At 50.6% G+C, this 14371-nt stretch overlaps 1 protein-coding gene across 5 annotated transcripts in view; it reads right to left on the bottom strand.

The window, feature by feature from the left end:
- Window positions 1–1351: 1351 nt before the first annotated feature.
- The window catches only part of KCNU1 (potassium calcium-activated channel subfamily U member 1), a 122950-nt gene continuing 109930 nt past the window's right edge, over window positions 1352–14371 (bottom strand). The window contains exons 25-28 of one of the 5 annotated variants that reach the window (XM_053269093.1): window positions 13785–13985; window positions 9261–9392; window positions 4109–4210; window positions 1352–1556 (exon numbers count right to left, since the gene is read on the bottom strand). In XM_053269093.1, coding sequence (XP_053125068.1) covers window positions 1395–1556; window positions 4109–4210; window positions 9261–9392; window positions 13785–13985 — 597 coding nt within the window. In that variant the 3' untranslated portion in view covers window positions 1352–1394. Of the gene's footprint in view, window positions 1558–4108; window positions 4211–6633; window positions 6850–9260; window positions 9396–13784; window positions 13986–14371 lie in introns of those variants that run through there. The other 4 variants (XM_053269092.1, XM_053269094.1, XM_053269095.1 and 1 more) reach the window with 4 other exon arrangements.

The following is a 14371-nucleotide window of genomic DNA, read 5'->3' on the forward strand; positions in this document are numbered from 1 at the left end:
ACGGGGCCTGATCAGCCCCAGCAGAGCTTCCCTTCCCCAGTCAGTGATTCTATGAACAGCTGATGGGGGAAGGGAAGCTCTGCCAGGGCTGGCATGCCCCATTCTTGGCAATGGCCCCGCCCCCTCATGTTTGACAGATTCAGGGGGAGGGCCAGTACTGAGGAGATGGTCCATTCAGACCATCTCCCATCCCTCCCCAGCATTTCAGTGAAACACTGGCTGGAGAAAAAAGGAGCATGCCTTGCACCCCCAGCCAGCGAGTGCTTCATTCACCAGCTGGGTGCAGGAGGAGGCAAGGGGGTACCTGGCCAAGAATGAGGAGGAGCCTTGGTGTGTCCCCCAAACCTGGCATTGGTTGTGGGCATCATCCACCATTGCTCCAAGGTCCCTACATCCCTTGGCCTCACCACCTGACACTAGGAACATAGGAAGCTGCCTTACACTGAGTCAGAACATTGGTTCATCTAGGTCAATATTGTCTACACACAGGCAGAGGCTTCTGCCTCTGAACCTGGAGATAACCCATAGCCATCCAGACCTGTAGACATTGATCGACCTGTCCTCCATGAATTTGTCTAAGCCCCTTTTAAAGCCTTCCTGGCTGGCGGCCATCACTACATCCCATGGCAGAGGATTCCATAGATTAATTATGTGCTGTGTGAAGAAATACTTCACACACAGAAGACATCCTTGATCTTGGGGATTAGTGGTTGCCACCAGTCCTGTCCTTTATTGCATTAATGCAGCAAAGCCAGCAGGACAGACCAGATTCTGTGGCAGAGAATTCCATAGGGTAGTTATGCACTGTGTGAGAAAGTGCTTCCTTGTCTCGGTCCTAAACTTCCTGGCAATCAGTTTCATGAGATGACCCCTGGTTCTAGTGTTGTGAAAGCGGGATAAAAAATTCTCATTCCCTCCCTCCCTCTTTCTCTCTCCTCTCTTCACACCATGTATATACTTGTAGACTTCTCCCATGTCTCCCCTTAGTCATCTTTTCTCCAAACTAAAAAAACCCCCATGGGTTGTAACCTTACCTCATAAGTAAGGTGCACAAGGTACCTTCAAGCACAGGGGTTCTCAAAGTTGGGTCCCCAGATGTTATTGGACTTCAACTCCCATAATCCCCAGCTTCAGCGGCCTTTGGTTGGGGATTATGGGAGTTGAAGTCCAATAACATCTGAAGACCCAACATTGAGAATCCCTGTTCTAGCACTCTAACCATTATACCACATAGGTTCCCTGAGACTATTCTGCCTGTCTGCATGTTTTAATTAATATGAGGACAGTATGATGATCTAGCATCATCATACTGTCTAGGGGTAAAAAAAAAAGTACAGTTGAACACACTTGGTACAGCATGATTTTTAATCATTATTTAGAGATTTTTGACTATTTTACATCATGATAGGTGATCCTCGAATCAGCTTTTGTTTGACTGGTGTAAGAGACATCACAACAGCTGTCAGGTCATTTGCTGGACTGTTGTATGGAACAAGACAAAAGATGAGATCGGTAGAGCGGACCCTAAAATGGTTGATTGGCCGAGCAATTACACGCCTATTTTTTTGGAGAAAAAAGTCAACAGTATCAGAATGTGAAAATCTAGAACATTAGAACATAAGAACAGCTCTGCTGGATCAGGCTCAAAGCCTATCTAGTCCAGCATCCTATTTCACACAGTGACCTACCAGATGCCTCTGCAAAACCCACAGGAAAAAGATGATGGCATGCACCCTTTTCTGCTGTTGCTCCACTGCAACTGCTATTTAGAGGCATCTTTGAGGCTGGAGGTGTACTATAGCTATCAAACTAGTAGTCATTGATGGACCTGTCCTGTATGAATTTGTCTAAGCCATTCAAGCTCGTGGCCATCACTGCATTCCATGGCAAAGAATTCTGTAGATTAATTATGCACTGAGATGATTCTTATGATTGCCAAAAAGTGGGCTAAGGGAGCCTAGCCTGCTTTCTGGCGATCATGAGAACCACCGGGCTCTCAGCCGAGCCCAGTTGTTCTCAAGCGGGTCATCCGCTAGAACAATCCTCCCCTTAGCAGAGGTTAGCGGAGCAAGTGCTCCACTAACCCAGCTTTTTTTATTGTGAGTTGCCATGGCGTGGCTCTGCGCTGCAGCAACTCACGAGGAAACCCCCGGCGGGGAGGCTAAATGCAGCTTCCCAGTTCAGCGGCATTCTCCAGCATGCCCTGCGTGCTTGCACAGGGCATGCTGGAGCTTCTGGGGGCCACATGACCCCCGAACTCCCCAGCCCCCACCAGATCCACAATGGAGCCAGCAGTCATGTGGGTGACCAGTTCGGCCACCCGGAGCAGACTGACTGCTCGCCTGCGGGGAGAGCGGGCTTAGCCCACTCTCCATGCAACCCTCTCCAGGCAGCTACCACTGATCATGGGAACCGCCTCACTGTGTGGAAAAGTAATTCCTTTTTTTGGTCCTAAACTTCCTGGCAATCAGTTTCATGGGATCACCCCTGGTTCTAATGTTGTGAGGGAGGGAGGGGGAAAAAAACCCTCTCTCCACTCTTTCCACCCTATGCATAATTTTATAAACCTCTACCATGTCTCCCAACCTCTACTGTAGTTACCTCTTTTCCAAATGAAGTTCTCAAAAAGCCATTCTTTATTATTATGGAGTTTAAAATCAAAGATGTGCATGTTTATTAGAGAGATGCATGAAACTTATTTTTCTATTCACTTTGAATTCAAATCAAATTCTGAAAATTCCTTTCAAATTTGAATTTCATTCCAAAAATTCTTTTCAAATTAGAATTGGATTTGAATCTGGTCAAAAAATCTGATTCAAATAACATTTCAATCAATTCAACCCTGTTTTGGAGCCTTTTTAACCAACCAGGGGGCCAGAATAGTTGTTTTTAAAGGTGCTGAGCGGTTCTCAAATCCAATTCAAATCAAATTTCACAAAATTGATTTAAATTTGAATCAAACTGCCCTTTTAAGGGGTGATGCAATTCTAATTTGGATAACTCAAATCACCCAGATTTGAGATGTATCAATTCAAATTGAATAGATTCAAACTGAATTGATGGGTATATCACTAATGTTTATTCAAAAAGTGCTAGTAAACCATAAATATCCAGCGGATCCTTTCACATGTTCCTCTTTGGCATCTCACACTGACTGTACTCTTTTCCACATCTTGAATTAAATTGAATTGGCCACAATGTTTCTCTTATGAGATGACAAAGATGGAAGAGCCTTGACTGGATGGAAGTATCATTGCATTTGGTTAGCAGATATATTTGTGGCCTTATCTGCATGATTCTTTTTAGGCCATAGTTGGACTATGTTTGAAATGTGTGTTCTCTATTGGGAGGGACAGATTCCCATGTGCCTCTGTGGTGTTTTTCAAAGCAGGGATGCAAACTTTCAGGGCCAAGTTTCACTCTGTGCATGCAGCTTGTTCCAGGCATAGGGGACAATGGGGAAATTCAGAACACCCCATTGTCCCCTATGGGTAGCAACTATGGGCACCAAAGTGGGTTGGGTGGTAGGGCATGATGGGTGCTACCTACCACCCAGCCCACAAAGGAAATGGACAAGTGGGCAAATTTTAACCATTTCTTTTTTACTTCCCCCACCCAAATAAGATCCTATGGGTTTGGGGTTTTTTTTTTTAGAGCTACCCATGGGGAACAATGGAGTGTTTTGAATTTCCCCATTTTCCCTATGGCCCAAACACATGAAACGTTCTGAGTTTGTTTCATCAAAACAGCTGGTTCGACCACGGTTTTAATGAAACATTTTGGCCATCTATGTTTTGTTTTGAGCTTGAAACAAAAGGCAAGATCCATTTTGTACACATCCATATTGCTGACCCCTATGGTTCTAATGGGGGATTGAGGGCAGCAGGAGGGCCTGTGTTTTATGGGATAAGTTTTGTGCTATTCATTGCTGGCTTTGCTCTTTCTACTTAATGATCTCCTTCCAGAGTAGCATACATATTTGGGACCCACATCATGCATTGGCAACTACAGTAGTTTGATACATATTGATTTATATGCATCTGAATATATTTATATGTCCTAATCTATGTTCTGCATCTATGGAGATGTTTCAATTGTAGTATACTTTCCTGTTTAAATATGGATTGGGTTCGTCTTTCAGACGGTGGACACCAAAACATAGAATTCCGAACATGTCGAGTGCTTTAGAGTACAAATCCCCAAAGTGAAACTGCAAAAAGAAATAAAAAGATTGACTTGACATCAACATTACTTGATAAGTTGCCTATCCAGCAAACTAAGGGTTGAATCCCATGGCTTGAAACAATAGCCAAATCTGGGCAATGCTCTTATGATGAGAAACTACCATTCCAGAACTGTAAGCTTTCAGTTCTCAAGAACTCTTATTCAGGCTGGATGTTAAGCAAAACAACAGGAGAATAGGGAGAGAAAGATAACTGAGCATTAGAATGGAACGAATGCTACATAGACATGGGACCAATATGCCACACAGAATTCTGGAATGATTTGCATGGTGTATATGTGAGGTGGGAAATTCCAAGAATATCCTGCTGAACTTCCAGTTATTCTTATAACATTCTCCAAATAATTCTCATGCTGTGGCTTCATTTGCAAATGAAAAGTTAATCAGCACATTTTTGCAAATCAGTTACCAGGCAATTACCAGCTTAGCACCAGGAATTAGTGTCTCTCCGCAGTGAATATAGAGTCATTCCTTCTCAGAAAAAGACAATGGGGCTATTCTGATTGTCCCAAGACCCCAAGGAGACACGGAGCCATGTGATGGTGAAACGGTCAATATTTATTTTGATTTGGTTACAAACATACGGGCTGGGATTGGCAAGCCCCCCATGCAGTGCAGTGGCTAATGGGCTGGCCACGTTGTGGCCGCCACCTCCTAAAGACCGTGGCGATAGCACCCTGGCTCCAGGCTAGTCCTCCACCAAAATTGCGGAGGTGCCCTTCTTAGCCAACCTAAAGTCAGGCATTTAACTAACAGCACGTCATCCCCCGCAACGCTGCACAGCCATACGGTGAGGATGTCGCCTGTAGCAAGGCATGGGCCACATCCCTGATCTGTCAAGCCTCAAGGGATCAGCCCGCCCTCATAGATTTACGTCACCTCAGGTGCCACACCCATTTAGTTAGCATTTTTTACCACACTGTACCTGCCATAGCGGACATTAGCCCTGCTTAATGTCCCGCACCCCACAGACCCAAAATCACTAATGCCAATCCCAGCCTCAGGTCATCTATGAAAAACCACATGCCCATGGCTGACAGGTGAACCCCATCGCCTTGATAGAGTCCAGGCTGCGAGAACACGATGTCGTCATGTGGAACGCATCCGCCTCCATTGGAGGCCAGGAAGCGCACAACCGACGCATTAACCCCCCACCTAGCCCTATCCACCTTGTTCTGCCTGAGTGCCCCCCACCAGACTCTGTGCTGTGTGATGTCGGACCAAAGAATGACCAACCCGGGGCACCAAGACAGCACCACGCCGAGATCCTGCTCAATCTGCCATGTCAGTGAAATCCCCGACTGGCTAGTCAGGTCATTCCCCCCGAAATGCAAGAGCAAGACATCCGGCGCTGGATTCTCATCCAGGTACTCCCGATGCATCGGCAGCAGCAGTGCTCTTCGCATACCCTTCCACCCCAGCCACTCTTTGTCAGCCCAGCGCCCCAGGCCCAGCTGAGTTCCCGGCTCCATACCCTGTGCCCACTTGAGGGCCCAGAAAATAAATGAATGGCCCAGGACCAGGACCCTGGTCCGCTTCACCGGAGAATTTGCCCCTGTGCAAGAGAGAAAAGGCATGTGAGACGGGCGGGGAGAAGGCCGCTGGACTGGACTGGAAGGGGGGAGGGGCGGGGGGAGAGCCCCGTGCTCTCAGCGCACGTATCTGTGGTAAACCACAGACTGCCAGCAGCCCAGGCCTCAGATGACTGCGCCTGAGTAGCTGAGGCTGGCGGCCGCCGAGGCCGACCCTGTTCGGAAGGAGTGCCCCGACAGGTGTTGTGTGGCCACCCCAGCTACATTCAAGGCCTTCTTCATAACCGCCCAGAATTGGTATTGGGTCAGATGGCGGCCGTTGGCGTGCACAAACAGGCAGCCCTCCGCCTCACCCTTGGCTGCCCTGTAGGCCGCCAAGGCCCGCACCGGGCACATGAGGGGATCGTGAGCCCTGTGTAGTGTAACCAGGTGCCCCTGGGCCTGCTGGTTGGTCTTTGAAAAGCGCAACCTCAGCGTCACTGAGGCAGCTTCCACGGCTAGGTCGCACAGCTGCACGATGCCCCCTGTAGCGCCTCGGGGGGCCCTGGTGAACAGCTCCCAGACCCTAAAGGCCACCAAGGACGCAGCCTGGAAGAGCGTCGCCTCATGGGGAGACGCGCACACCTCACCTAGGACCCGCACAGCGCACTGCAACACGTTGGGATGTAATGGGACGGCGCTGGTCCGGCTGGGCTGGCGACTCCCTGGCCCAGCCCTCCAGCATGTGTCATACTCTGGAATCGCCTGAATGGTCGAGAAGGCCCCTGGCCTTCACATGGAAGGCCAGCGATGCCAAGTGCCCGGCCATGGTGCCCACTGCAAGCCCGCCTGCGTGGAGGTGAACCAGGTACTGCATTAGGTGCTCGGGTGGGGCCGGCCAAGCCTGACCGATCCCTGCCCGCAATCTGAAGAGTTGGAAAGCCTCTACCCTCCTTCCATAGGCCACCCGCGTCCTAGGTGCTATAGAGGCTTCGATCGCCCTAAGTGCCTCTACACTCCAAGACTCCATAGCCCAGCAGAAATCTTCTCGGGCCTTGGGCGTGCATCGGGAGCCAGTTGCCAAAAGCGCTGCATCTGAAAATGAGACAGAGCATCTGTGATATTGTTCTGAGCTCCCGGCACGTGCTGCACTGTGAACAGTATGTTATTCCGCAGGCACGACAGCACCAACGCCCGGACTAGCCTCATGACCCTCGGAGACTTGGAGGTATGCCGGTTGACGACCTGCACTGTTGTTGCCATATTGTCGCACCAGAAACGCACGGCTGAGTTGCGAAACTGGTCCACCCAGATGTGGACGGCAACCACTATAGGGAATACCTCAAGGAAGGTGAGGTCCCTTGTGACCCCCCGCTCAGCCCAACCACCCGGCCATCGCTACGCGCACCACCTACCCCTTAAGTATAGCCCAAACCCGAGGCCACCGGCTGCGTCAAACTGTACCTGGAAGTCAGCTTCCAGGAGTTGTGACACCCGCCAGAAGGAAACCCCATTAAAGGAGTCGAGGAAGCTCATCCACAACCTCATGTCCTCCCTCATGGTCGCCGTGACCCTAATCTTGAAGTGTGGCAGCCTGCATCCCGACGTGGCATCGCAGAGATGCCGTAAGAATGGGCGGCCGGGAGCCACCACCCGGCAGGCAAAGTTAAGATGCCCGATCAGCGATTGTAGCTGGCACAGGGTGACCTTTTTGACCTTTGTGCAGGCCCTTAAGAGGGCCCTGAGCGCCTCTAGCTTGTCCAAGGGCAGCTGCGACAGCTGCACCTGCGTGTCCAACTCTATGCCCAGAAACGAGATCCTGGTGGCCAGCCCCTCCGTTTTGTCCTTGGCCAATGGGACCCCAAGCTCCTGGCACAGGGCCACGAAGGTGCCCAGCAGCCTGGAGCATTGATCCGAGCCTGCCTGGCCCCCGAAAAGATAGTCATCAAGGAAATGGGCTGAGGAGCTAAGCCCCGCCCTCCTGCGCAACACCCACTCCAGCATCATGCTGAAGGCCTCGAAGGCTGCGCACAACACTGAGCAGCCCATAGGGAGGGCCTGGTCAATGTAATATTTTCCCATGAAAGTGAAACCCAACAGATCAAAGTCGCCGGGATGGACAGGAAGTAGCTGGAAGGCGGATTCGATGTCGCACTTAGCTAGCAATGCCCCAGGCCCGCAGGCCTGGACCATTGTGGTCGCTTCATCGAATGAAGTATATCGGACCGAGCAGAGCTCAGCCGGTATACCGTCGTTGACCGAGCCGCCTATGGGGTAAGACAGGTGGTGAATCAGCCTATACTCTCCAGGGGCTTTCTTGGGTACCACACCTAGTGGGGATATTCTCAGCGTTCGCAGGGGGGGCTCATCAAACAGGCCCAAGACCCATCCCAGGGCCACCTCCTTGTTAATCTTTTTAAGCACTACCTGTTCCATCCCCTTTACTGATCGCAGGTTGTTGGCCAAACTAAACTCACGCGGAAACTGGCTCAGAATTCTGAAGCCTTCCGAGAATCCAGCTTCCAAGTACCGTGCACCCTCCCTGTCTGGGTAGACGTGCAGCAGGCCCCGCAGGACCGCAATCTTAATTGGAGTGGGACCCTTTTCCAGAGCCCCCCTGGGCCGGCAGGGGACCTTTGCCCCCACCAGCTTGGTGGCCCCTGCCAGTCCCCCTGAAGCCCTTTGTGCGTGGGCAGCTAAGGCCGGAGTGCTTGCCCCCGCAGAAGCCGCAGTCATGCCTGAACTTGCAGGGGGACCACGTGCACTTCCTGCTCCTGTTGTACTCCCAGCACACCAGGGGACTCTGAACCCTCTGGGTGCTGGCGGAGGAAGCAGCTGACACTGCCGGGGTTTTGGAAATTAGTTGGTCGCTCTCAGTGCGTTCGCCGTTAAGTGGCCTGGAAGGGGTCATGATTCTGAACCACAGCTTGGAATGCTGCTTTTCCCATGATATTCCTGGGTAGTTGGATGCGCGATCCCTGAAAGCTTGGTCATATGCCTCCCAGGAGTTGCCCGCGAAATCCATAAATGCCCTATGGATGGTATCGAAATACTTAATAAGGGCAGGGCCTCTCTCCGGGTACTGCTCCGTGATCATCCCCATGTATATGGTGAACCCCGACACCCTGTTGTTCCAATTGCGCTCTATTGCTTCCTCCTGGTCCTTTCCTTCTCCCTCTTTAGGTCCCCATCCTTCCCTACGGGCTCTGGCTCCTTGAACAGAAGCTGGAAGGCATCTATGAATTCGCCTTTCCAGATACGTTCCTTCACATGCGGTAGCAAATGGTCGCCCATAGGGACCGGTCCGTCCAAGCCGTTCCCGCCGCCGGCTGGCTGCGCTGGTACCGGGGCTGCGTGAGTCCCTGCCTGACCCGTCCCCCCTTGCCAAACTTGGTTGCACGTTGCATGCGGGGAAGCCCAGTTCATCGGGCCCGGGAACCAGCCAAAGGGACCCCCAGGGGGGTTCCATGACAAGCCCCACGGCCAGACCCCTTGCGGGGACTCACCTTTTCTTCCAGCCTGGTCCTCTGCCGCCGCTCCTGTTTCCCATCCTGACGCTGCGGCACCGTCACCACTAGCTTCCTCCGCTTCTTTTTCGCCCCCCGGGGCAATAACAGGCTCCGTGGCCGCCTCAAGCGCTGCTAGACGGTCAGTGAAACCTTGCATTAACTTGGTGCGCTTCACAGCCCTGGTCATCCCTCACGGGTTGGGGGGGGCCAGGGGTACCCCCTTCCCTGGGCGCTGTCACGCCCGATGGGCCCCCTGGAGGACTCCCCCCCCACGATAGCCTCCAGGCGCGCGATAAGGGCCTTAATGGCACCCAGTTCCATATCCCGCTCATCCTTAGAGGAGGAGTCCTGCGGGACTCGGCGTGCCCTGGCCTTTGCGGCGGGCTTTTTGGCCTTCCCGCCCTTCTCTAGTGGGGCTTTCTTACCCTTCCCCGGCGGAGCCATATTAGGAGCCATAATGAGCGTGCCCCCTTGTCCGGGGGTGAGAGATAAGGAGTGAGAAATAGGGGTCTGGTGCGAGCCTTTAAGATCCAGCAAGGATGGATGGTGAACCCGGGGTCCCACCCTCTCAAGGACCATCCCAGCCTAGCGGAGTCCCCGTGCACTGTAGCCCCACCCAGCCACGCGCACTTATTCCCCCAAACCTGGGACGGGTAGAAGCCCGGCCAGTTGCTCCCGTCATCGGAGAGGCCTGCCACAACAGCCCCCAGGCAGGCCAAAGGATACGTGGTTCACGTGCTCCTTGCAGAGGGGGCTGGGACAAGCTAGCCACGCCGCGGAAGCGGCGAGCAGCTCTATGATCACAAAAATCGGGCTAGGAAAGCCTAGCCCGATTTTTGTCGGTCGTCAGAATCACTGGGCTCGCAACCAAGCCCGGTGGTTCTGGAGTGGCTAACCCGCTCCCATAGCCTACCCCTTAGCCCGGGTTTGCGGAGCGAGCACTCCTCAAACCTGGGCTATCTGCTCATGAGTAGCCAAGGTGCGGCTCCACACCACAGCTACTCAAGAGTAGACCCCTGGCTGGGAGGCTTAAAAGCATCCTCCCGGCTCGGGGGTCTCCCCAGTATGCCCTGCAGGGCATACTGGGGCTTCTGGGGGCCGCGCCCCCCCAAGCTCCCCAGCCCCCACTGGCTCCATCTCGGAGCCTGCAATTGTGTGGGCAGCTGATCCGGCCGCCCCAGGGCTCCCTCCCTGCTCATGAGCAGGGAGAGCGGGCTTAGCTCATTCTTTCCGCTCACTTCCCCAAACCGGGTCTCACGGATCGTGAGACCCGGTTCAATTTGTTTTAAGGTATGGGAGAAAGTTTTTTTATTAGTTAATTTGATTTTTGATTAATCTGAGCATGATATTGGCACAAGGATACCTGATCAGCTTGGTAGTTGAGAAGAATTGGACATGGGTTCTTTTCCCACTGCTCTGAAGACTGTGGTGTGGCCATGCTCAGATTTATACAAACAGATTTGTACCTTATGACTCTAAAATTATATTATTTCCCAGTGGGTCCCTAGTTGTGGTGGACTCCAACACCCATCACTCTATCTTCCATTGTGGCAGGGCATGATGGAAGCCACACCAAGCTCGGGACCAGAGCTTGGGGACCCTAACTTGAGGGACTCCTGCATTGCCTTGTACCTCCCACCTCACTTCACTTCATCTTGCCTCCAGCCTTGCCTAGCCTCCAGAGAGGCTGGAGGTGACATGAGTGAGGCAGGAGGCTGTAGATGAGGTTAGGCAGGAGGTGAGGCAAGGCTAGGAGGGAGGCTAGGCTAGGCTGGAGACCAACTGAGGATAGGTGGGAAGGCTAGAAAAAAGATCAATGAGGACCTGACCCGTTTCGTACAATCACTAGATGGTCTGGCCCACCCCGATATTATTATTTCTTCTCCTGAGTGATACAGAGGTGATGGGGGCCACCTTTTGCCTCATGACACCAAGAATTTCTTGGAGCACCTAAGGAAGGGATTGGCTGCTGTTTTGTGTAGCTGGTGGCAGGTACCTCCACCGTGGCAGGTACAGTGCGGTGTGGAGTAACAACCGAGTCTTGGTGAGCACCGTCAGGTAAGTGTTTGGTGACAGAGTGGTAGGTCAACTCCCTAGAGACTTGGTGGATCAGGGAACTCTGATCTGGATGCTCTACTCTGTCCGGCGACACCTTTCAGAAAGGTTTGGTGGCTTTGGGGAGGTGCCACCTAGGGCAGAGACCTGACCTTAGGTTGGCTAAGATGGGCAGCATCTTCTTTAGGGCAAGGTGGCTGCCTAGAGCCAAAGTGCATCACCTGTAGGTTTTAGGTAAGGCTGCCACCGTCATGGCATGCCTTTAGCTTCCACACTGTGTGGATGGAGAGCCAATCCTAGTTTCTGTTTCCATTTACGGTTGATTTAATTCCAATAAAATTGTGGCCCTTTTCCCCATATACTGTTGTCTTGTGTCTTCTTGGGGTGTGGGTGCAATAATAAAATTGTAGACATAAGGTATCAATCTGTTTGTATAAATCATAGCATGGCCTCACCATGGTCTTCAGAGCAGTGGAGAAAGAACCTATGTCCAATTATCCTCCTCAACCACTAAGCTGACCAGGTGACCTTGTGCCAATCCCATGCTCAGATGTCTCAAAAATAATTAAAACAAACAAACAAACACCTTTCTCCCATACCTTAAAACAAATTGTCTTTTTCAGAGAAGGCATGACTCTGTCTCTCCTGCTAAGAGACACCAATTCCTTGTCCCAAGCTGGTAATTGCCGATAATAATCAGTTTCCATTCATATGTAAGAGAGGACAGATTTAACCTTTCACAGAACTATCTTCATGCCCTGAAGCAATAGGATTTTACAAATTTAAACATGGGCTGTCTTTGAGAATATCTGTGGTTCAGAATTTACTGATGCAGTTTTATTCTTTTAATAGTCCTTTCCTGCTGCAGGTGCAGAATATTTTAAGAAAGTAAAATGGTAGAATATTCTCTTCCCTGTCTAATGCTACGCTGTTTCCCTACAGCAGCAGCCCCATCATGAAACAGTCAGGAGTCCTAATGGATCCTTTCCATCAATGGAGGGCTGTCCATCATGCAGTCACCTAAAATTGCGCAACTGCAGTTGTGTGACATGACGTCCATTCTTTCCAATGGACATAGCGTCACCCAACGGTGATTGCACAATTTTCAGTCTTAGTGCTGCAGCACTCTTACACAAGACCATGGGTAGTGTATTAGATGCAGAAGCAGCACAGACTGTTGAGAACCACCTGTGTTAGTCTGTGTAGGATATTGGCCATTATTCCAATTTGATGCACAGCCCTAGCAGGGATGTGTGGAAGGCTGGAGCTAGAAGAGGGGCCATACCAGCTCACTTCTGACTCTGACCTTGAGGAAGGCCAAAGAAGGAAAGAGAATTTTGGAGGCTAGATGCAGGAATCTTTAAGGCTGACTGGCTTGTTAGGATGGGCCAAGGGAGTGCTATTCAAGCCATAAGCATTGCTGGTACCTTGGAAGCCAGTCAGAGAAGACAGACAACTGAAGGAACAACTACTACACTACTACACTAAATATTTATATACCGCTTTTCAGCAAAAGTTTCCAAAGCAGTTTATATAGAGAAATAAACAAACAAATGAACAAATACATACATACATACATACATACATACATTTACAGAAATGCTACAGATATTATAGAATCACTATTCAATACACTCTTGTCTTTCTGCCATAGATAAGATGCTTGTGTCTGAGCTTGTTCCAAGCTCAGGCATGGAAAGTGATTTCCCCTTCCCAATGGGAACCTTCTCAGGTTCACAACTGCTGACTGAGTACATGCTTAACTGTGATCACTGACATAAGGAGGTTGTTCGCATGACCAGCCCTATTTGGGCAGGACAGGGATAGCCCAGGTAGGGCTTCTTGTGTGAAGCACTGGGATTGCTCCTGATCCCACTGCTCCTCCCCCGAGTAGCCCTGCTTTTCAACCCAGGCTAAAAATGAAGTAGGAGGAGAAGTGTGTGCATTCTACCCCACTGCCTAGTTGAGTGGGCTCTAGTGCTGCTGGCAGATGCTCCCAGGCTCCCGGCAGCCATCCTGGCCATAGAGTCCAGGGGAAGGAGCAGCCTGGGAGCTGGGAGTTTTCCCAGATGCTGGTGCACTGTGGGATACCTGGTGGCCCAGTTTCCTTCCCCCTGCCTCCTAATCACTACCCCACTTACCACAGCCCTGCTCGATTTGGCAGGGGGTCAGCAGAGCCCTGTTCAGGCTCTGGTCATGTGGGGAAAGGCAGATAGATTTCTGCCTTCCCTCAGGCTCCCCCCGCCTGCTGTTTGGTCATGTGAATGACCTTAATCTGTGCCTAACTGTTCTAATGTTGCGTTTTGAAAATGCTGAAAGTCACCAACACTCAAGCTTGTTAATTCAGAAAGAGATGGAAACTAGATACCTAGATTCCTAAAATGGCCATTAATGTTGGCTTGTACCACGATCAGTGGGACCAGAAGGGTTAGAATGAACACAACCAGCTGCCTCAATGCAACTCACCACCATGTCTTCGAGTGCAACTGGATTATTTGTCACGGGGTAAAGTGCCAGTTTACACCTGTCCCTAGGTCCAACATGAACCACATCACTAGCACTGCCAGTCAATACTGTCTCTTCTGCCAAATATTCTTCTAGTTCTGGGCTGGTCCCACCAGTAACCAGTGTCTGGAACAAAGCCAACACATGGTTGTTGTGATAGGTCTGCAATGGAAAGGGACAGTAGTTAGAGAAAAACACTTATTTGTAGTAATGATGAACAAAGGATGGTGAACTCCTATTTCATCAGCTTTTCTTAATTTTTTTAAAAATTAATGTGTTTGTTGGCTGTACTGTATTTACCCACACAGAAAATGACTATGAATTTAAGACAAACCCCTTAAAAATAGAGGTTAAATTTAGGTTAAATCTGTATTTGCCCCAAATGAAGAGGATTCTGAATATAAGATGACCCCCTGATTTCTATCATCAAATAAATTGGGGTGGGGGACATTGTCTTGGATTCAGGTAAATAGGGTATCAATGCAATAACATTTAATCAGCAGTTCTGTTAAAGAGAATATTTTCTGTGGCCATTATGGGTGGGTTCG

The sequence above is a fragment of the Hemicordylus capensis genome, chromosome 8 (genome assembly GCF_027244095.1).
Source record: "Hemicordylus capensis ecotype Gifberg chromosome 8, rHemCap1.1.pri, whole genome shotgun sequence".
Classification (NCBI taxonomy): domain Eukaryota; kingdom Metazoa; phylum Chordata; class Lepidosauria; order Squamata; family Cordylidae; genus Hemicordylus; species Hemicordylus capensis.